Raw genomic sequence first — 24,336 nt, 5'->3', positions numbered from 1 at the left:
AGATCTAGTGTAAACTCATATTTGTGCTATTTATCTGAACAGAAAATTTCATTTCTTTCAGCTTCCAGAACAGGTTCTAATGGTTATATACCCCATAAGAGTAAGTTATACAAACGAGGAAAGAAAATAGATACAGAAAGTTACATTCAGGATTTACAGTCCCCACAATAAATCTGCAAACTCAAAAATTTTTCAGTAAGCCTAAAACAGTTTTGCACAAAGTATGAAAATACATTCCACAAATTAGCCTCCAACTAATAAAAAAAAAAGAAAATACATTCCGCAGCCCAATGCCTGGTGCATACTGATGCTGTTTGGCAGAGCATTATCATTCTGTTTTTGTTGAATGCTCTTTTCCTATAAATATGCTAATTTATACTATTTGAAAAATAGTTTTAAGTTAGTTATCAATACCACTAATATTTGAAACTAAGAATTGTATTTGAGTAACTCTTCATAAGAAACATGCTTAAATTGGGAAATATTCTCTAAATGAAATAAAACTATGTAAGATAATATGGGAGGGCCTAGAAAAATAACAAAGAAAAGGACAAGAAAACATTCTTAACAAATTTTAAGGATGTCAAAGGAAAAGAACAGTGAAAAGAATGAAATTGTTTTGGGTCTGAAAACCAGCTTCATTTCTTAGGTTTCCCTGAATCTTTCTAATAGTTTCAAATTAGCATTTTCTTCTTTGACCATCTGTTGTTTCTGCTTTAGTGTTTTCTTCTCTTAATTTACTGTAATTAAACTTCTCTAATTATTTCTATCAAGTCTCAGTTCATGCGCACGTCTATTTAGACAATTTCAAATGCATCAGATAAATAGCACTATCATTCAAATGTGAGAAATATTTTAAGGATATATTATAGCCAGTTATTTTGGTGATTTTGTCTCCTGTTTTCCCCTATTAATCCAGCAAGCTCACAGAGGATGAGAGACGAGGCCTCCTGTGTTCAGGACTTTTCTTACCCTTTTACACAGTGGCACATGGTGCTGAGAGATACAGAATTGATCGGAAAGACCACAGGAAGAGAGGTTCTTTGCACAATACAAAGTGCCACTTCACTGCATAGATTAGCTTCAAGAAAACAAAAGGAGATAAGAAAGTTTCCATCAGCTAGAGGTCAAGAACCCAACTCCTTTTCATACAACACTCAAAATGCCACACAATTCATAAAATGCTTCTGCTTAACTACTGTTTAAGTGATAATTGAATGAAGCTAGTAAGACAGTGAGGTTCATTGTGTGGAATTTTGTCTATTTCTCTATAGAAAGCTTAATATGATACAGCTCTTTAGCAGGAGTACAGGAGATCCAGAGTGTGTCAAGAGATGAAGAGGGGACTGTGAGCTGGAATTCTAACTGAGACAGTTTACAATGGAAGTAAAGTCTCATCCTGCTGAACTGAAAGGATGACACGAATATAGAGGGAATATCGACAATAGAAGTATCGATGTCAGGAAGGCTTTAAGTGACTCAGTGGTAAAGAATCCGCCTGCCATATAGGAGACTCAGGATCAGTCCCTGGGTTGGGAAGATCCCCTAGAGAAGGAAATAGCAACCGACTCCAATATTCTTGCCTTGGGAAATCCATGGACAGAGGAGCCTGGTGGGCTCTATTCCATGGGGTCGCAAAAGAGTTGGACATGACTTAATGACTAAATAGCAGCATTAATGGCAGGAAAGCCCAGGCACTGTGATACAGAGATGAAAGAGGTTTGATTCTAGAGCATCATGTGTGAGCATAAATTTAGGATTAAACTGGCCCAAAACTCCTGCCATCTCATTGATGATGACACTGAAGTTAGAGGAGCTCAGAGAGGGGACTATGGCCCCAATGCAGAAGAGGTGGATAGACATAGGATCATGTCTGATAATCTCTGCTTTCTACCCCTACAATTCCATGAGCATTTCAGGGAATTTAACAGTCTACAGAGGACTTCATACTATGATTTCTAATCAGGGAATAGTCTTATTTTACTCATCTTTAAAAGCTGAACTGAGGTCAACTTTTAAGCCTTCTTAGAATGAACACCTTAATTGTACATAGAACAAAATGTTAAGTTGCATGAAAGTACAGTGTATTCTCAGAAAAACCTCAGTCTGATTGGCCAAGATAGAGTAGCCCTGAGAAATTTAAACAGCATTCCACCCTGGGACAATCATAAAATTAAGTTTTGGTCATAAAATTAGAATGGTCTCTAATACAGACCATTGTTCAGTAGCTAAGTCATGTCAGACTTTCTTGCGATCCCATAGGCTGTAGCCCACCAAGCTCTTCTGTCCATGGGATTTTCCAGGCAAGAAGACTGAAGTGGGTAGCCATTTTCTTCTCCAGGGGATCTTCTTGACCCAGGGATCAAACCCAAGACTCCAGCATTGGCAGGTGGATTGTTTACCCTAAGACTACCAAGGCTTAAATTTTGCTTTGCCAAATGTTACCAACCAGTTACCAGTAATAATTGTTAACAAAGTTGTATTCTTGCCATTTCTTCACTGATAAATTGATGCTAACACCAGAATCAATGCCCCTGGTTCTCTTAAGAATGAATTAAGATATGAATTGTGTACAATGCTACCTAATATGAGTGCCACTTGGGTTGTTAGCTATCATTCCTATCAGGATAACTGGAGCAGGGCAGGTAGGCTACACTACCGAGCAGTGTAGTGTATGGTTCCAGTATGGCTTTTATGGTGAGATAATGCTGGGACCACCTTCCAGGACTAACATTTCTCATGGGATCTCAATTTGACTTTTACAAACCTCAGCTGCTACACCTATAAATTGAATATAAATAAAAGGCACTGCAGAACCTCACCAGTGCTCAAAATTTGCTTCTCGAAGGGCCTGTGAAGAGGATGAGAGAGAGAAAGATAGGATTTGAAAAATGGGTAAATCCAGTGAGTCCACTGTGTAATTAGACCCCTCTGTCTACTCCCTCAAGCCATTAGCCTTGTAACCACTCTTCCATCGAGTAGGAGGCTAAACATTTTCCAGACAGATTGAAGGAGGAAGGCTCCTTGCCAACCAAAGGCAATGGGAGTAATTCTCTTCAGCAAAATTCTGACAAGTTCCTCAAAGTCCTACAAAAAATTAGAAGGAGCCTCAAAGGAGTGTCAAATATTTGACAATCAAGAATCCTGCCCAGCTAGATAGGACACTAAAAATTTGACTATAATTTGCCCTATCTATAAATATGAAGATAAATACATCCATAGACATGGAAGTTATAGAAATTGTTAGTTGTTTGACTTGTAAGTTATATTAATGTTTATGAGTTTAATTATTCTGTTTAGAAATCTCAGTTAAAATAGTCAGGACAGAACTGGGAGCTCTCATGTTCTATGAGATCGCTAGTCCAACATGAAGACTTCCTCTTCTTTCCTGGCAAGAGCTCAGTCAATGAGAGACTGTCATGACTCAGCCAGTGAGAAGCCACTCAACTTTGAACTCTCAGGCCCTCCAATAGACTGTTTCCTATAGCCCCTCCCAGCTTCCTTTCAAAGAGCTTTCGTCTTCTTGTTGCTGGGGGACTTGCCTTTGGTTTGCCATTGTTGCAGACCCTGAATTGCAGTTTTTTTTGCTGATCCTGAACGAACCCATTCTTGCTGGGGGAAATAACAGTCTATTCAAGTCAAAAAGGGAATCACTGACATTTAAGAGAAAAATCCATACAAAGTAAAGTTTTTAAAGAAGAATTAATGAGAAACAATGAAAAAGCAAGGAATGAAATATACCAGCCTCAAATTAATAACTTAGTAGGTGTGAAAGCTTGAAGGTATTCATGGTGTGGAAAAATACTTGAAATCTTATGTAAAAAATCAGTATCCAAACTTGTCTTTTTCATGGTTTGATTACACACCCTTCTCCAGGAGTCCCTTGACACTTTCTAAAGAGTATCTCCCTTGCCTGTCTAATGTTTTATTAAATCATTTAGTCTTCATTACAAACTTTCAAGTAGAATTTACTCCCAACTTACAGATGAGGAAATGGAGTTATGGAGAAGGTGGGTAACCACTAAGGTCACAGAGTTGCTTAGTATTCAAAAGACAGTATTTTAATACAAGAGGGCTGGTTTCAGATTCTGTCAACATTTTGCTCTGCTGCTTCTTCTGTAAAATTAGCCCCCTTAGATATTTCCCCCAACACATACCCAACTCTTAGAGTTCTAGTACCGAGAGGGATGACTACACAAGACAGTGGGGCGCTCAGTATGTATTTGTTGAATGAATGAGGAAAAAAATGAAGAGCCAGTATTTACACAGAACACTATCATATACAACACTAAAATGAGTATTTACAGTCAAATGTATTATTTTTTTACCAAAAATGTTCAATTAGAGGGGGTAATATGGAGAGGCCATATGTACATGAGAAGGTAAGAGACCTTTATAGTAGAAAGGCAACAGAAAAATGCATAAAATTAGAGTCCAGAAATAGTGGTATCTTAAGACATTGTTCAAAACCACAGAGGTGAAAGCTGGAACAAATAAAAACTCTTAAGGGTGAGAAACGCTACTTTTGAAGTAGCCAGGACCATGGCTGGCATAGGAGCAGCAGCGCTGCCAACAATGGAGCCATCTCTCCATTGAGGATGGTTTCTTTGGCATGCCAAAACCCATTCCCAACACAGAAAACAAGAGGAGAGCAGAGAGAAATAAACAGAACGTCTCTCTCAGGAACATTGGGATGATGAAAATAAAGTCATGGAAGGTAAAAGATCATATGTTTACTATGAACATAGTTCCTTTACAGCAAGCCTGAGGATGGTATAGTTCCACTGTGGATTTAAGTTTGCAAAGTCAAATTTCTGTTTCCAGGTTCTGTCCCCAAACCTTTTACAAACAAAAATCAACAAATGGCTTCAGTGTTCCTGAGAGGCTTTTCGCTGAAGGATTGTCTTTCTAATTAAGTCCTCCAACTCTTTAACATGCTAATTTTATCCATTAACTTGTAGATGAAGTGGTTTCAGCTGTTATCTGTGAATCATGAACAGGGCTTGAGCTACACAGTTTCAGGAAATCTGGATTTGAAAATTTTGCTAGTTTTTATTAGAGAAACTTGAGTATTCTAACAGCACTTTTTTTTTTCTCCCTGGTGTAGTTAACCAGAATTTTATGGACTAGCCTAAGGGAAAAATGATGATAAAAAGTGATGAACAATGAAGCCAGGGTGGGGACTTGGGTGATGAAGTGAGTGAATGATGGGGTGAATGTTCTCTGGAGCACATTTGTTGATCCCCATCCTTAAAGAGCTCATCACAGAATGAAAGAGAACTAAAAAATTGCCAAGTTACTGAGACCTCTGGAAATGTTACCTAAACCAACACCATTTGACCATATCCAGCATAATGGAGAAATAAATTAGCAAATGTCATGCCAATCTTAAAAGCTAGAAGCATCCTAGTCCCACTTAATTCACTTAAAAATAAATTAAGTCTTAACTCCAAAACTTGAGCTTCTTAACCTCTGGACACCTCCGTTTCTGTTTGTGAAAAATGGGGGGAACAATATTGCCAGTATCATGGAACTGCTGAAGGATAAGACATCATGCTTTATGTTATTGTTATATTAAGATGTATATAACCTATTTGATGAGTGGCAGAAGGATATCTGATCACTTTGATGTGCTGAATGCAGAATACTAGGCAAGCTAGTCCATAACCTGCTCTGAAGGAACTAGTGCGTAAAAGCTTATGTTCATTAATGTACAACGGCAAGTATGCTTTCCTTTGAATCCAAGTGGCATAACATAGTATAGGGAATTTGAAGTTACTAAGACCTCACTTTTCATGCCTGAAAAAGTGAACAGTTGAGAATCTGTGTCAAACTCCACTGGACAGTTAAATAGGCAAGAAAGACCATCAAGACTATTGCAACAAAGGGGAGACTGAACTCAATTACACTGGCACAAAAGATCAGAGTTTAAAACATTTCATGTGAGTGGGCTAAAGGAAAGAACTAGAAGATGAATGTTGTGGGGAGAGGAGTTAAATCAACTGATTAGGCCATCAGTGTTTGTTATCTGACACTTGCCTTAAATTAGGCTCTTTCTCCCCCATGGGGACTAGGAGGCAGGAACCCACTGTCTCTTGATGAAAACTTTTCAAAAGAATGTCTCCCATAGCAAAGCTATGAAGATGTAGGAGAACTTTTAATCTCAGAGGGGCAGAGAGAATTTGCAATTTCAAGTTTTCCAAAGTAAATTCTGTAAGAAGAAGGAGCCCAGGGACCCCTAGTAAGGAATAAGCCTGTGTGAAGTTGAGTCAAGCTGAGGAGACTGTTAAGGTGATCTTGATTACCTGAAGCACTAAACCATTTCTATGGTTAGGAAAAGGCTTCTGTGTTGTCGTCAAGACCTCAGTCTTGGGCTTGCCTCTCCACCCCTCCACTTACACCAGCTGTGTGACTGAGGGCAAGTCAGGTAACCTGAGTTTCAGTCTACTTGTCTGTCTTTTTTTTTTTTTTTTTTTTAAGTTGTACTAGTAGTACTCAGGCCCTGGCATGCAGTAGTTGCTCTTTAAATATTAGGCTAAGTATGTTATCACTCATTTGTCATCCTTTCAGCATCCTTGTAAGTTGTGTTGCGTTTTAGTATGTTTTTATGCTAGGCATTGAGAAAGAAGTACGTTTCCACCCATTAGGGTTGAAAACTCTGTAAGGAACTAGGCTGAAGGACACTGGTCTGCACGAGTTCCTCCTTTCTCAGTAACAAAGTTCCCCTGTGAAATTTCCTGAGGCTCCACCTCCTTAGGACTTACCTTTAGAAGTCTTGAGGTTAGTCGTGAACTGTTTCAACGCTATTCCTCCCTAGAGGCTCCAAGCTCTGGGCCCTCTTACCTTGTGCTGTCTCGTAGGTCTTCACACCGAAGCCTGGGTGGAGGAAGGCAGACCGAAGTCTCCTCAAAGTGAATCCTCTGCGGACCTCTCGGACCAGCGACCAGCGGGAGGGAGAATGCGCAGCATAACAGAGCGCAAGGTCCCATGGGTAATGCCGCCATCGGCCCCTCACACGACGCGACATAAAGAAAGCTGCTATGCCGTAACCCACAATATACGCTAGAGCCCAGAACAATAAAACAGCAAACAGCTGAGACCACCGTGAGGGCAGGAGTCCGACCAGGTCAAAGGATCCAATACCTCAAATGAGATGCTTGCCGCACAAAACAACTGTAACCATTTTGTTTGATGAGCAAGAGCAGGCCTCCCCCGACTCTTCCCAGTCCACTCCCCACCCCCATCAAAGACACAGAACATCCCCCTACCTTCCCACCCCACTCCTCTCGACAAAGCCACAGAACTACCCCACTCTTTCCACCCCACTCTTCCTACCTGCTTCCCTTCACCACAGACACAGAACTTCACCAGTTCATCATCCCTTCTAGAATTTCAAGTTGAAAAGGAACCCAAATCCATAAAAGAGAAGCCACATGAATTATTTTCCTTCCCCCTCCCATTCCTTTGCCAAATAGCAAATGTTGATGTATTAAAATTGCCTTAATTATTCCATTGAATTGTTCCAGTAATTACGTTCTCTCAAATAAAAAAAAAGCATTGTAAAACTTAATGGAAATAAACTTGTTGAAGTTGAAAAAAGACAGAAAAAAAAACTCCAAACCTTGATAAAAACATTTGTTAGATAATTTAAGACACAATGCTCCTTCACAAGTCTTTTTCTTTTTAACTTTGTAGACCCCCTGTTTATCATATGGATGTAATCATTTCTTCTAAAACAACACTTTATCACTCAGTTAAGCAAATCCCCCTCTTCGGGTTTAAAAAACAGCACAGTAAAATGATATGAATTTAGAACTCTCTAGTTTTAAAGGTTAGAAACTTATAACCAGTCTTACTGCTTTTCCAGGGAGGTCAGTGTAGACAGGACATCTTTCCCGCTGGAGGCTCTGGAAGAGAATCCATCCCCTTGACTTTCTTCTTCCACCATCAAAATCAGCACTGGTTGATCGAGCCTTGATTACGCGCTGCCTCTCTATTCCCCTTCTCCCTCTGCCTTCCTCTATATAAAGACGCCCATGATTACATTGGTCTCACCTGGAAAATCAGGCTATGAGCCCCACCTAAAGGTCAGCTAATTAGCAACATTAACTTTACCTGCCACATTAAATCTCCTTCTCCTTGTATCCTAACATATTCACAGAACAAGGGACAAAGACATCTCTGGAGCTCCTTTATTCTGCCTACCTAAGGGTGGATAGGAAAGAAATGCGACAGAGGAATAAAAGACTTGCAGGCTTGCCCTCCAATAACTCAACACAGACGGAAGCAGCTGAAAAGAGTTAACAGCCAATCTCCAAGCTAAATCGAGGTGAGTTTTAGGGGCCAAGAATCTAACAGTTCAGAAGGGGGAGACTGGCTTTTTAAGAAAACAAAGACTCTTAAATGGCTACTTTACAAACACCAGTAAATTGTATTTAAAAATAAAAGCTCTATTGGTTTTCTTTGAAGTGAAATGTTAGTCACTCAGTTGTGTCCGACTCTTTATGACCCCATGGACCATGGCCCTCAAGGCTCCTCTATCCATGGAATTCTCTAGGCAAGAATGCTGGACTGGGTTGCCATTTCCTTCTCCAAGGGAACTCTTTAGCCCTATGCAAAAAATATGGATGAGTCTCATGTACTTTGTAAACTTCTAAGTAGTCTATAACAAACCACCAAAACTGATTAAATCAGAAATAGTGAATAAGCCCTGAAAACAGGAAACAAGGCAGGTTAGAAAGAATTAACACTAGAGCAGCCCTTGATTTTCATACGATATAAAGCAGCTGGCAGACTCAAGACTGACCCTAACCACCGCAAGCAATAAAAAGCTTTGAGATTATAATAAGATATATCAATAAAACATTCTATATAATGAAAGTAAATTTTTTCATGCCTGTCATTGAAAGCTCTGTCTACAGGAGAATGGCACAGCATTTTTCTTTATAAAGCACTGGAGTCTTCCAGCTTTGCCTTAAGATAGAACTGTCTAATGGAAGCAGGACAGTAGAAAAAGACTGTCAAGTGGAATTCAACTGACCTGAACTATTTGAGAGTTGGACTTGTTTTATTCTGAAGAACGTAAAGGGGTTCTTTATTATCTTTATTGGGAGAACTGACACATTTTTGTTATGATTTTGGAATGCCACAGATTATTAACTTTTTGATGGAAGGAGTTGGAACATTTCTGCTTTCTAAATGTTAGTTTACATAATGATTCTGCCATGTGATAGAGTCACTGCTGGGGCAAAGGCAGAGGTTTTATGTTCCTCAAAAGGATTCACTGAACAATGGTGGTTTTCAAGCAAGATTGGACCTCAGTTTTTGACAGATTCTCAGAGGTAAGCATTCCATGGGCTTCCCTTGTGGCTCAGCTGGTAAAGAATCCACTTGGAATGCGGAAAACCTGGGTTCAATCCCTGGGTTGGGAAGATGCCCTGCAGAAGAGAAAGAATACCCAATCCAATATTTTGGCCAGGAGAATTCCATGGACTGTACAGTCCATGGGGTCACAAAGAGTCAGACATGACTGAGCGACTTTCACCTTTGCAAGTGTTCCATAGACAGCAAACATAAAAATTTTCTGTAAGGCATTCTTGTCTTCCCCTATACCCATGCTATGCTTTGTTTTGCTAAAGATTATTATATGAAATGAAATCTGTCTTCTCGAGTTTTCTATTAAAAAAAACACCTTATTTGTAAACTCCAGGAAGATAGAAATTTTGTTGTATATATGTTTGCTACAAAGAAAACCACATTGAAAATGTAGAATTTATATTTGGCAGGGACATCTAAGGGACACATCTATTCAAGGCAGTCATCAACATAACTATTCTGTCATTTGTCTGAGAAGCCTGAGCGTTGAGTTCAGAGAGAAAGCTCTCCTCCTTTGGGCTGCTGCAGAGGACGGCATAATTGTGGTTTTATCAACTGGATTCTTGTCAAGGCTTTTCCCCTCAGTGGTAACTGAGATAAAACTCTCTCACTACCATCCCATCCATCATTGATTCCCTGGATCCTGTGCTATGTGATTCTGGTCAATGAGCCTTGGAGACATACTCTACAGCGATGAAGTACACAATGTTTTAAACAACTAAGCCAGTGAAGGTATTACCCAATTATAATGAACCCTGAAAACAGCATCAGGTCCTGAGGTTCCCTGCCATGCCAGACACAGTTTTTAGATCCAGGACCAGAATAAGGTCCTAGGGGAGGCACTAGGGTCTCTGGTGTCCCCAGAGGACATTGTGTTGTTGTGGTTCAGTCGCTCTCATGTCCACCTCTTTGTGACCCACATGGGCTGCAGCATGCCAGGCTTCCCTGTCCTTTGCCATCTCCCAGAGCTTGTTCAAACTTATGTCCATTGAGTCAGTGATACCATCCAACCATCTCATCCTCTGCTGTCCCCTTCTCCTCCTGCCTTCAATCTTTCCCAGCATCATGGTCTTTTCCAATGAGTTGACTCTTCATATCAGGTGGTCAAAGTATTGGAGCTTCAGCTTCAGCATCGGTCCTTCCAATGAATGTTCAGGATTAATTGCCTTTAGGATTGATGGGTTTGATCTCCTTGCAGTCCAAAGGACTCTCAAGAGGACATTAGCACAGCTTAAGGAAGCAGCTACCTACTCATCTAGGGTGTTCCACAGTTTTCAAAAACTATACATTACCAAGCAAGCTTAACATAAACTCTAATATAAGTAAAATAAAATTCTTTATTTCTTTAGGTCTAATCCCTATCCCCTGCCCGGACGGTAGGTCCATGTGGTGGGCAATTTCATTGTAATGTAACAAGAAGATGTAATGTTTTCCCCTTTAAAGATATTATGCTTCTTTAAAAATTAATGCTTTTGAACTATGGTGTTGGACAAGACTCTTGAGAGTCCCTTGGACTGCAAGGAGATCCAAACAGTCTGTCCTAAAGGAGATAAGTCTTGGGTGTTCATTGGAAGGACTGATGCTGAAGCTGAAACTCCAATACTTTGGCCACCTCATGTGAAGAGTTGACTCGTTGGAAAAGACCCTGATGCTGGGAGGGATTGGGGGTAGGAGGAGAAGGGGATGACAGAGGATGAGATGGCTGGATGGCATCACCGACTCGATGGGCATGAGTTTGAGTAACCTCCGGGAGTTTGTGATGGACGGGGAGGCCTGGCGTGCTGCGATTCATGGGATTGCAAAGAGTCGGACACGACTGAGCGACTGAACTGAACTGAACTGAAAGGACTGTTGTAAAGAATGGAAGGGTCCCAGTGAAATTCAATAAAGGTATGCATAGATTTTGCTATATTAGCTCATTATCCCTAGCAATAGAAGATTGCTTTTGAACTGGTGTAACATATCCATCTCTACAGGAAATATAGCACAATAATAGAGGCAGCTAGTCCTCATGGTCCCATCAGCTGTCAGCTCTGCAGCCTTGGGCACACTCTTTCCCCACTGTTTGCATGGGTTTATTTCACCACAGTAAGGTCACTGACACCTGATGCACCGCTGTTCCCACTTCTGGACCGAGCTCCTCCCACATAATTGCACAGCATCTTCTCAGGAGGTATTTCCTGGCTGTACCCAGAAAAAAAAAATTGCTCCCCACACATGCTCTCCTCTCTAGCACTTCAGTTCAGTTCAGTTTAATCGCTCAGTCGTGTCCGACTCTTTGCGACCCCATGAATTGCAGCACGCCAGGCCTCCCCGTCCATCACAAACTCCCGGACTTTACTCAAACTCATGCCCATCGAGGCGGTGATGCCATCCAGCCATCTCATCCTCTGTCGTCGCCTTCTCCTCCTGCCCCCAATCCCTCCCAGCATCAGGGTCTTTTCCAATGAGTCAACTCTTCGCATATGTTGGCCAAAGTATTGGAGTTTCAGCTTCAGCATCAGTCCTTCCAATGAACACCCAGGACTGATCTCCTTTAGGATGGACTGCACTTGCCACCTGCCAAACATGCTTAACTCTTTTTTCTTATTTTTTGACTGTTTCCCTCAACTAGAGTATAAATTCCATTAAGATCTTTTTTCTTTTTAAATCACTTTATTTTGTGTATTTTCAGTGCTTAAAACTGTGGTTGGCACATAGTGTGTGTGTGTTAGACCCTCAGTCATGTCAGACTCTTCACGACTCCATGGATTGTGGCCCACCAGGCTCCTCTGCCCATGGGATTCTCCAGGCAAGAATACTGGAGTGGGTTGGGATTCCCTTCTCCAGGGGATCTTCCTGAGCCAGGGATTGAACCCAAGACTCCTGCATTGCAGACAGATTCTTCACTGTCTGAGATAACAGGGAAGCCCAGGTTGGCACACAGGAGTTGATTCTATAGATGTATCTATTGAATAAACAGATCATTTCATTCATATTGTACATATTCTGGCTCTTTGTATCATTTAGGATGTTTTGCAATTATAGAAAACTTGAATTAAACTGGTTGTAAGAAGGAGAAAATGTGCCATTCTTACCAGACTGGCTTGCAATACCCATATTGAAGTGCCAATTTAAAATGTTTTACTCAGTTTTCCCTTCACTTTTCTGCCAACAAACTGAGTTTACTCATGCTGTCAAAAGGGCTGCCAGCAGCAGTTGGGGTGGTTTAGTTTCCCATTTAAATCAAAAGGAGCTAGGGAAAATCTCTCACAGCCATGGGCTAAAAGTTGCTTCTTTGGATCAGATTGAGCCTACCTCATCCAGGAGGTCATTCTTAACCCATTACTTTTCAAACTTGACTGTGTACCAGAATTACCTGGAGGGCTTATTAAAACACAGAATGCTTGGTCCCCCTCCTCGAATTTCTGAACCAGCAGGTCTCAGTTGGAGCCTAAACATTTTCCTTACTACCAAATCCCCAGGGGCTGCCAGTGCTGCTGGACCACACTTGGAGAACCACTGTCTTAACCAGTATCAGTCTTCAGAAAAAAATGCCACAGACTGTTGGGTTAAAGCCTGGCTCTTTGAACCAATTACTAGTAAAAAGGATGGGAGAACCAGTTTGGTATGAATTTCAAGAGCCACCCTTTTTGCTGAGGGCAGGATCAGCTTCCCATGACCCACAATTAAATCTTTTCAGCAATGAAAACTGAACCTCAAATTTCAATGGAAAATTGTCAAAATTTCCTGAAGCATTTTTTAAAATGCCAATTGAGACACCTAAATAGGGAAAGTGTCAGGAGCCAGGAGGAGAAAATGGATGGATTCTGGATAGGAAAATGACAGCCAAATAACTCTTTTAATGTAACTGGCTTTTCAGAAACATGCACAATATCCGTTGTTGGTTTTTTTTTCCCTCTCTCTCTCTCTTGAGATTACCCATAGCCAAGAATTAACTAGCTGAATTCAGTGGGTTTCTTTTATTCCAATGCCCTTCTACTTTGCATATGCCAAGAGTCAGGTGCCTTCCAATGCTCCTCCCTTATCATTTATTTTATTCATCTATATATTATACATTTGAGGGCCTGCTTCTCCAAGCTTTAAAACTCTGGAATAACCAATAGAAAGTTAAAAAACTTGATATTTAAGGAGTGGTCATTTAAACCTCAGCTGATGGTACATGTGGAGTCAATGACTTGGTGACTCTGTAAAATACAAAGGTCTGAAATATAAGATAAAATGCATTGAAATATAAAAGAAAGGCTTTGTTAATGTTGAAGTCTATCTGATTTCTTTATTTCATGGGCCTCTTCTCAAAGCTATGCCATCTGGACACCTACTTCTAGATCATCTTCATTTCTGACTTGACAAAGCATGCTTGCTCATCGGGACCACCACTTTAAGCTTATTTTAATGTGATGCAGGTCCTCTGCTGTCCCCATGGCTTTGCCTCACTTTTGAGACTAAGAAGCCCCCTTACAGCCAGAACACTCTCTCTTGTTTGTCATATATATTGTTCTAATATATTTAATTTTTATAAGTAGTATATTAACTCTCTACATCATGACCTATATATTTTAAAAGATTAAGGAACACTGTTATCAGTATTTATTATTACTATTATTAAAACTGGAGATGTTCATTAATTTCTCAGAAAATAATAGATAGCTGTAGATAAAAGGAAGTCTAGTGAGAAATTCATTCAATCAGATTTTACTTACAGTAGGAAGAGTGAACAGTTTTCAGCAGTGCTAAGAAGGAACAAATGAGAACTGAACCCTGAACCTCAGAGGATTGTCAAAGTTTTTCCTAAATCACTTTTTTTTAGAATGCCTATTGAGGCACCTAAATATTTAGAGTTACCCAGTAGAAAATCAGAATCCACTATGAAAAAAGAAACAAAGTTTAACAATTACCATGATGCAAGACTGAAACTCAGAATCTCTATGGTACATAAAGAAAAAAAAAACATATGTTCTTATTGTGGCAATGCTGATAACATGTTAACCATCTCACATATGTTGAATGAGAATGCATACATAATTTTGTTTACTGTTGTATAGCCTCTCAGTCCTGTCTAACTCTTTGCAGCCCCATGGACTGTAGCCCGCCAGGCTCCTCTGTCCATGGGCTTTCCCAGGCAAGAATAATGGAGTGGGTTGCCATTTCCCTCTCCAGGGGATCTTCCTGACCCAGGGCTGAAATTCACGTTCTTGCATTGGCAGGCACATTCTCTACCACTGAGCCACCAGGGAAGCCTTACATGAGATAGCCAGGCATTCATTTTTACAGTTAATGCAGAATTCTCACATGTATTTTATTCATACTTACTGTGTCAAAAGGTTGTTGGGAGAATAAACTGCTATTAAACACTCACAGATTAAGGGTCAAGTTTATTACCAGTAGTCATTAGGAGACCAGCCGATATTAGTTCCAATTTCTTATATGCTTGCACAGTCAATAGGCAACAACTTATTATAACTATTTTATACAGAAGACTGAAATTGGACATTTTTAAACATTTTACCTAGTGTCACGAAGCAGAAGCAAAACTCAAAATTTACCTTAATTGTTTAAATGATTGTTCTTTCAACTGGATGACATTTTCCTCCCACTTATCATCTGTCCTGGAAATTCTTCCCAAGTCTAAAACTTTGGAATTTCAGGATGAACATTTTCAAAATTCTCTTTAGCAAAATAACAATTCAGGATATAAGAGCTTATTGTGAGTAGATGTGTCTCAAGACTGTTCCAAACATTTGTTTAAATTCAAGGCATTTAGAAATGATAGATAACTTAAAAACTTAACATAGTTCTTTATTTTTTGCCTCTAGATTAATTGGGACATGTGATATAATTTATGTGGAATAGGTAAGAGGAATGGTTTCATAAGTAAAGATATATCGGTGGGGTTTTTTAAAATATCTTAACCTTGATTTCAGGGTTGCACTGTGGGTATTAACATTGTTCTGTGTCTAATTATATGATTTTTGTTAATCTTTGGCAATTTTCCACTGTGGTCAGAGAATATACTCTGAGTTATTTTTTATATGTATGTACGTGAAAGGAGATTAGTCCTGGGTATTCATTGGAGGGACTGATGTTGAAGCTGAAACTCCAATACTTTGGTCACCTGATGCAGAGAGCTGACTCATTTGAAAAGACCCTGATGCTGGGGAAAAGTTCACTTAAGCTCAACATTCAGAAAACTAAGATCATGGCATCCAGTCCCATCACTTCATGGCAAATAGATGGGGAAACAGTGGAAACAGTGACTGACTTTATTTTTCTGGGCTCCAAAATCACTGCAGATGGTGATTGCAGCCATAAAATTAAAAGATGCTTACTCCTTGGAAGGAAAGTTATGACCAAGCTAGACAGCATATTAAAAAGCAGAGACATTACTTTGCCAACAAAGGTCCGTCTAGTCAAGGTTATGGTTTTTCCAGTGGTCATGTATGGATGTGAGAGTTGGACTGTAAAGAAAGCTGAGCACTGAAGAATTGATGGTTTTGAACTGTGGTGTTGGAGAAGACTCTTAAGAGTCCCTTGGACTGCGAGGATATCCAGCCAGTCCATCCTAAAGAAGATCAGTCCTGGCATTGGAAGGACTGATGTTGAAGCTGAAACTGCAATACTTTGGCCACATGATGCGAAGAGCTGACTCATTGGAAAAGACCCTGTTGCTGGGAAAGATTGAGGGCAGGAGGAGAAGGGGACGACAGGATGAGATGGTTGGATGGCATCACCGACTCGATAGACATGGGTTTGGGTGGACTCTGGGAGTAGGTGATGGACAAGGAGGCCTGGCATGCTGCGGTTCATGGGGTCGCAAAGAGTCGGACACGACTGAGCGACTGAACTGATCTGAACGTGAAAGTCATTCAGTCATGTCTGACTCTGTGTGACCCCATGGACTAGTCCGCCAGGCTCCTCTGTTCACAGAATTCTCCAGTCAAGAATACTGGAGTGGGTTGCCATTTCCTTCTCCAGGGGATCTTCCTGACCCAGGGGTTGAACCCTGGTGTCCTACATTTTGGGCAGACTCTTTACCATCTGAGCCACCAGGGAAGCTGCAGTTATTTTTCATGGCCAGGTATATTATGAATTTGATATGTATCTTATGTGCACTTGAAAAGAATATGTTCTCTGTTGTTGCTGGGCTCATTGTTCTATTATTGGACATGGTGTTCTTTATGTCATTTACAGCAGATCTATAAATTACCTTGTTGATGTCTTTCGCATCCTTTGTGTCTTTTATCTGTTTTTTCTTTCACTTACTAAATTTTATGTGTACATCTTCCACTAGGACCATGAATTTTTGTATTATTTCAGTTGTGTCAATTTTTTGCCAATGCAGAAATGTTAAATGTTTGTGGTAGACTGACCCTTTTAGCTTTATAAAATATCCCTCTTTACTTTTTAATGCCCTAAAGTCTATTGATATTAGTTGGGCAATTTTCTTTAGTTTTTGCTTATTGTATGTTTTTCTATCCTTTTCATTTTTAACTCTATAATATCTGTATATTTAGAGAGCTTCTGGAGAACTATTTGGTTTATGGAGGCAATTAGACAAATGGACTGCATCCTATTTAGAAGTCCACCACTTTGAAGAAGGTAAAAATAGACCAACTCAGTGGGCTGAATTGTTGTTTGTCCCTAGACTTGGGTTGTTACTCACTCATGGGCAGTAGCCAATGGCCCGCCCACCTGGTCAGGCAGAAGGGCCATGGAAAACTAGCCTTGTAAATGGATACCTATATGGGCCACAGCCCTAAAGAAATCACTCTGGGAACTTAAGGGGGCATGTTAAAGTAGGATATGTCAATACCCATCAGAAGTGCCTCCTTCTAGAATCAGAAGGCAAATGAAACCAGTAATGGGCCTCCTGTTGGTGTATTCACTTGAGGTGGCCACCAGGGTCCATAAGTGAGTGGACATTAGGGGGCTGCAGCAATGCAGAGATGAGCTTAACCTGGATATTTCCCTGTTGCACCTTCTGAGGCATAAAATGACAGTGAAAACTGTTGTGTCTGCCAACAAGAGAGACAGAGCCTGCAGATGGCAATGGGGCCAGGTTCCCCAGGAGGACGCTCTGCACACATCTGGTAAGTGAGACTGATACCGTTGCCTCTGGAGGATATAAATGGGTCCTAAGAAGAATGGACACTTATTCTAGATGGGGCTTTGCACACCCAGTGGTACACAAAGCATTCTGAGTATTATAAAAGTACCAGAACAGAAAATAAGTCACTAACGTGAATTGCCAAGGCACAATTCCTCAGTCAAAGAGATACACTTAGAGCACATGATGTTTAACAGTAAGCAGAGAGGTGACTGGGCTTCCCTGGTGACTCAGACGGTGAAGAATCTGCCCACAATGCAGGCTCGATCCCTGGGTTGGGAAGATCCCCTGGAGAAGAAAATGGCAACCCACTCCAGTATTCTTGCCTGGAGAATTCTACCGACAGAGGAGCCTGTTGGGCTATAGTCCTTGGGGTACAAAGAGTCAGACATGATTTAGCAAGTAACACCAGAGAGATGACAAGCCTGAGTAATGGTTTCACTGGGAATTGGGACTCAATAAATTTAAAATAGTAATACTACAAAAACGAAGCCTGTATATAGAGTACCGCATCTTTGAGACTGCCCAATACCTATCATTTGATTGAGCTAATCATTACTCAGATAATAGATTCTGTTACTGAGATAAACATTATACATGGAACAGATAAACAGAAAACACAGTCCTAGTGGTTGAATCTTCACTGTCAGTGAGTAAATTAGTATTAATATTTTGTATCTTTAGATGGCTCTAACCAGCCTTTCTGGCTTCCCTTGTAGCTCAGCTAGTAAAGAATCCACCTGCAATGTGGGAGACTGGGTTTGATCCCTGGGTTGGGAAGATCCCTGGAGAAGAGAAAGGCTACCCACTCCAGTATTCTGGCCTCGAGAATTCCATGGACTGTATTGTCCATGGGGTCAGGAAGAGTCAGACACAACTGAGCAACTTTCACTTTCAACCAGTCTTTCCAGGATTTGATACAGAGATTTCAGAACTGAAAGATCAAAAGACTAGATAACAAAATAAATGTAAAATAAATTGCTGTAGCTTATTTTTTGTTTTAAAGTAAATGGAAAGTAAGACAGATATAAACAAGTCATTCAAGTAAAAAGTGAAAGATCTGGGCTCTAAACCTAATCTGTCAACAACTAGTTCTGTGGGATCTAGCACTTTACTGCCTTTATAATTTAGTTTCTTCATTTAATTAAAATTTTAAAAATGGACTATATCATTTTTGTATTCTAATATTTTGTGACCTTTTTTCTTTAACTTAAAAAGTGGAAGGTACAAAGTCTCTTTTTATAAGTTGGCATAAGAGAATGAATTTTTAAAAAATATCCATCAGCAAATGCTATCATGGGAGACAATGGAATCCCTTTGTCTGTCTGTTTTTCTTGAATATCTTTAATAAAAAAAATTTGACTGAGATGATTTCATTTCTGAGGGCTTCCACAGGGACACAGAGGTAGAGAATCTGCCTGCAGTGCAGGAGATTCAGGAGACTAGGGTTCAGTCCCTGGATTGGGAAGATTCCCTGGAGAAGGACATGCAACCCACTCCAGTACTCTTGCCTGGAAAGTTCCATGGACAGAGGAGCCTGGTAGGCTACAGTCCATGTGTGTGTGGTAAGTCACTCAGTCATGTCCGACTCTTGCAACCCTATGGACTGTAGCCCACCAGGCTCCTTTGCCCATGGAGATTCTTCAGGCAAGAATACTGGAGTGGGTTGCCATGCCCTCCTCCAGTGAATCTTCCAGAACCAGTGATTGATACCCTGCGGGAGGAAAGAGTCAGACGTGACTGAGTAACAGAGCATGCACTCTTGATGAAGGAAACAACTGTAACAAGTCAATTTCAGATTCCCAGGCTCTAAGAAGCCAATAGAATAAAATGGTATTTACATGGGTTTTACAAATGCTGCACTAAATTTTCAACATATGAGCAGCAGTACTGTCTGTGGCATCTGAGAAGGAAAGGAGATTACCACCTTATTAGAAAATCTTAGGCTCTTAATGGCCATATTCCCAAATGTGCTCGTGTGCAATCATTTTTCTGTTCTTGTTAGAACATTTGGTGTAAAAACACTGCAGCAAAATGATAATGCTTCACATAGTTTTGAATTATAATTGTACTCTGTAGTAATTGACTATCTGATACCCACTTACTTGATTAGTTGTCCATTAGCATTTTCTACTACTTACCGCCTCACTAATCTGAAGCTATGACACTCATCAAAATGCCAAACACTATGAAAGTGAAAGAAATATGGCATGTTATGAATGCTACATAACATTTACATAACAAGATACATTTCAAGTGGGAACATTAGGTATGTGATTTGGATGAATTATTACTGCACTGAAAATAAAAATACCACCCTGGCATCTGGAAATTACACATCTACCAAGCCAGAGTCATAGTATTTCCAAACCATCATTCTTAAGATAAAAAAAAAAAAAGAATTTCTTTTTATATTTTTCATTCCATCTTGAATCATGTTTGAAACTGATGGTTGCTATAATCTAGTTCAAACTCTTTATGTGAGGTCCTAAGTGTTTACTTAACACCTCTTAGAGAATAAAATTAGTTGGTAATAGAATGAAAATTAGAGTATAGGTTATCTGATTACCGGCCTTCCCCGGTGGCTCAATGGTAAGCAATCTACCTGCAGTGCTGGAGACACCGGTTCGAGCCCTGCGTTAGGAAGATGCCTTGGAGGAGGGCATGGCAACCCATTCCAGTATTCTTGCCTGGAGAATCCCATGGACAGAAGCGCTGCATGGGCTACAGCTCAAAGAGGCAGAAAGAGTAGGACATAACTGAAGCAACTTAGCACGCAGTCTGATTACTAGTATGAAGCTCCTGCTACTCTATAATGTTACCAAAATGACCCCCATCAAGTGAAATCAATTTCTTTTATTATAGTATTTCATTGACATCAAATACACTATAAATTGTAAGATGCACTATTATTTTATGTACTATAAAGGAAAAATCCCTGCTACATAAACTCTGACATGATCTCATAATTATGATTCTACATAATTTTGTCATTCAAGACTCATGATCTTAAATTCTTTTCATCTATTCCAAGGCACCCAACAATCTCTCCCAACATCAGTTGTATTGTACTTTTCAGTAATAAAGAAGAGCATAGCTTCATCTGTTTGGGGGAAATCCTCCTTTCTTAGGTTCCCTAAAGTTCTTGGTTATTACTCTAAAAGAAAAACATGAAATTGGATTATTTCTTTTAATTTTTAATGCTTACAAAAACACCAAATGCGTGTATCATCGTACTCTTTCAGTGACTCTCTACAAACAGATTTTTTTTTGTTTTAATACTGGATCGTGTTCTTCTTTTGAAGATATCACATGTGACAGCTGAACTCATGTAGTGTCAGTCATGTACATCATTCAACAGAAGTGACTGTGCCACAGTGACCACTTGGCCAGTAGCAACTTAAGACTCTATCAACTGTTAGATTTAATCAGGTGTCAGAAATGTGGCTTAGAACTGACAAAATACCACTCTCATCTGATTCATAATTTTATGTTGTTAAATTTTACATTTTCGTCTATAACATTAATGTCTTCTCTTTGACAGGAGAAGGCATAAATAATAGCATCTCAAATTTCTGAAAAATAAAGATCATGAATAACTCAAATCTGTCAATTCGTTAGCATTAGATTTCACTAGATTTCACAGATGATGTTCAGCACACGCTTGGCGACAGTGAAGATGAAAGAATAGGAAATGAGAGGCGGCGCTAACCTCGCCGTGTATTTGTGTGCATGTGTATATAAGTCGCCAGCCGTGTACTCCTCTCATCTCCTCTGGGAAAATGTCTCCTGAGTCCTTTTCTCAAACACTTCCTCTCTTGCTCCAAGCATGAATTCAGACTAGGAACCAGAATCTTTCTAACACAACCCCCAAATCCATAGCTATAGTTATTGATTTAATAATGCCACCTGCCTAAGATTAAGTCAAATCCCTTACGATTATACAGTGGAAGTGACAAATAGATGCAAGGGATTAGATCTGATAGACAGAGGATGAGATCGTTGGATGGCATCACCAACTCAATGGACATGAGTTTGAGCAGGCTTTGGGAGATGGTGAAGGACAAGAAGGCCTGGCGAGCTGCAGTCCATGGCGTTGCAAAGAGTCGGATAGGACTGAGCTACTGAACAGCAACCACAAGTTCCCCAAGGCTAGTCCACACAATATCACTTTCCTGGGACCACGTATGAATCGTATAGTTCTGGGCATGTGACCCAATACAGACCAATTTCTCCCAGGACTTCTCAAAATGTAGCTGATTAATATTCAAATTTTATTTTCCTTTCTGTTCAGAAAGCTATAAGGATACAAGCATTCTTAATGTCAGAAATCATGATTTTAGCCTTGTAGGAACACAGACTGAGATAATTTGGCTGGCACACAACAAAAACATGACAGGTAGAGAAAAAGATCCCAACTATATTAATTCTCTGGTTCCTCTTATTGAGTCTTTTACAGTTTATACTAGCCAAATAATCCCCCTTTTGCTGAAGTATGTTTGAATTGGATTTCTTGCATTTTACAACCAAATTTCTGGTTGTATTATTCAGAGAAATATGTGCTTAGCACATGTTTATGATTAAGGCTAATATCATTACCGTTCTTTTGTATGACAGCAAGTGTCACTTAATCACAGAAAGGAAAAGCACAGTATTTTAGGGTTCATAGAAGCTAATAAAACTTTCATTGAGGTTGCTTTTTTTTCTTTCTTGAGTTGTCTTCTGAACTTATGTTTTAAAAGGAAACATGTGAGTAAAATTTTATTTGGCGCTTGAGACAGTGAAATGTAAAAGAATAAAACCAGAATGGATTAAAAGTAGCATAGTCATCCCTCCACAGACTAAAAAAATGTAGCTATTCTTTCCTTTTTGGCTATGTTATTATATAATCAAAATCAAATTTGGCCCAAATTATAATTACAATGACTGTGTTTCATATTCTCAATGAGAATACATCCAACAAAGACTTCGGTAAAAGCAGGTGTTTTACAGCTTGACATACTGATGGGATCCAAGTAATTCTGTTTGCTCTGAAGTCTTGGGAAAAAAAATGCAAGCTTTTACCTATGCCTATTTTTCTCAAAGGAATTCCTGAGACACAAATTTATATATACTAGTCTAGAGGGAATTCTGTAGTTAAAAAAAAAAAAAAACTATGTTGAAGTAGGTACAGACTGTATCAAAATTTTTGCCTGAATTTCCATGCAGAACTTCAGTCATTCTTTGACAGTCTATTCAGTACAAATGAGTAAATCTCTTAGGAGTACACAGTCTTCCAGGACAGATTCAATACTAATATTTCTTTAGCAGTGTTAGATTCTTCAGCATTTAATACTGACTGACAAAATAGCCAAAAATATGAATTGTAAAAATAATAATGATAAATGTTCTTCTTTGAAAGTATAGTCTAAAAATTGAAAGTAGACAGTATTTCATTTCAAAGCATTACAAAAACTTTACATTTTTATAAAAGAATATATTTTTCACTATTTTATTTAAAATATGGAGAATTAATCATTTTCTGACACTGTGGACATCTGTATTTTGGAGTTGAATGAGAAGTCTATTGATTAATTTGTTACTTTGCTTTCAAAATAAAGGGTTAGTGATATTAAGTGTTAAGTGTTAGTCACTCAGCTGTGCCTGACTCTTTGCGACCCATGGACTGCAGCCCACAAGGCTCCTCTGTCCACGGGATTCTCCAGGCAAGGATCCTGGAGTGGGTTGCCATTTCCTTCTCCAGGGGATCTTCCCAACCCAGGGATCGAACTCGGGTCTCCTGCGCTGCAGGCAGATTCTTTACTGACTGAGCTACAAGGGAAGCCCCAGTGATATTAGAATTAAAGAATTAAATCTCCAGATAGTTTATATACCTTCTTTGTTGAGTGGACTACAGACTAGAAGCTGCTGATTTTTTGAAGAAAATTGTACAGATCTCTGTAGTTAAATAGAACAATTCGCTTCTCAGGAGCTGTTTCTGGCTCTTTGATTACTGATGTTATTTAGTCACTAAGTCAGATCTGACTCAGTGATGCCATGGACTGTAGCCCACCAGGCCCCTTGTTTCTAGGATTTCCCAGGCAAGAATAATGGAGTGGGTTGCCATTCCCTTCTCCAAAGGCTCTTCCCAACCCAGGGATGGAACCTGGATCTCCTGCATTGCAAGCAGATTTTTTTACTGACTGACCCACCTGACTGTAATGCTCATTACTTATTTTTCACCAAGTAGTCACATATGTAGCAATAAGAATCCAATTCTAGAAGGGCTTTACTACCTAGTTTTAGAGTTACCCAGGTTCAGACTTAGTCTTTAATTTCCTTTGATGAGATGCTGACATAACCGCTGACAGCAAGTTATAATATTTTATTACAGAAGAGAGTTAATATTTGTTGGTTCCCTCTGGAGGTTAGGCACTTTTTATAAATGAAATATATATATATATGTGTACACACACACACACACACACACACATATATATATATATACATACACACACACAGCCTATACAATTTTCTTATCATCCATATAATCCATGTAATATTTGCATATAAGTTAGTCACCTCTACCATGTCTCAATTTTAGTCTGGAATTAATGAGTCACTGATTTCCATCTCATCTTGAGTATGTGATCATTACTTTATTTCTGAGATGGAGTGTGACCCCAGATTATCAGAAGGAGCTTCCTTGACTCCTTTTGTAACTGGAATTTACCTGCAAAAGTTATACCACCCTGAATTAGAAATTAAAATTGATCAGGGCAGGATGGAATCTTTGTAGTTGATGTCAAAGGCTACACAGGTGGTGGTCTCTTTTCTTGATACCAATCTTGAAAGGAATAATTAATTCCTAAAGA

At 39.6% G+C, this 24,336-nt stretch overlaps 1 protein-coding gene across 2 annotated transcripts in view; it reads right to left on the bottom strand.

The window, feature by feature from the left end:
* Positions 1-24,336, bottom strand: part of GPC5 (glypican 5) — a 1,490,288-nt gene that overhangs the window by 669,070 nt on the left and 796,882 nt on the right. Inside the window, exon 8 of one of the 2 annotated variants that reach the window (XM_043891978.1) lies at positions 12,198-12,322. The exons of the other annotated variant lie outside the window; for it this stretch is intronic. Within the exon in view, the coding sequence (XP_043747913.1) occupies positions 12,261-12,322 (62 nt within the window). The 3' untranslated portion in view covers positions 12,198-12,260. Of the gene's footprint in view, positions 1-12,197; positions 12,323-24,336 lie in introns of those variants that run through there. 2 annotated transcript variants of the gene reach the window in all.

The sequence above is a fragment of the Cervus elaphus genome, chromosome 30 (assembly GCF_910594005.1).
Source record: "Cervus elaphus chromosome 30, mCerEla1.1, whole genome shotgun sequence".
Lineage (NCBI taxonomy): Eukaryota > Metazoa > Chordata > Mammalia > Artiodactyla > Cervidae > Cervus > Cervus elaphus.
This window is presented reverse-complemented; position numbering and strand designations above follow the sequence as displayed.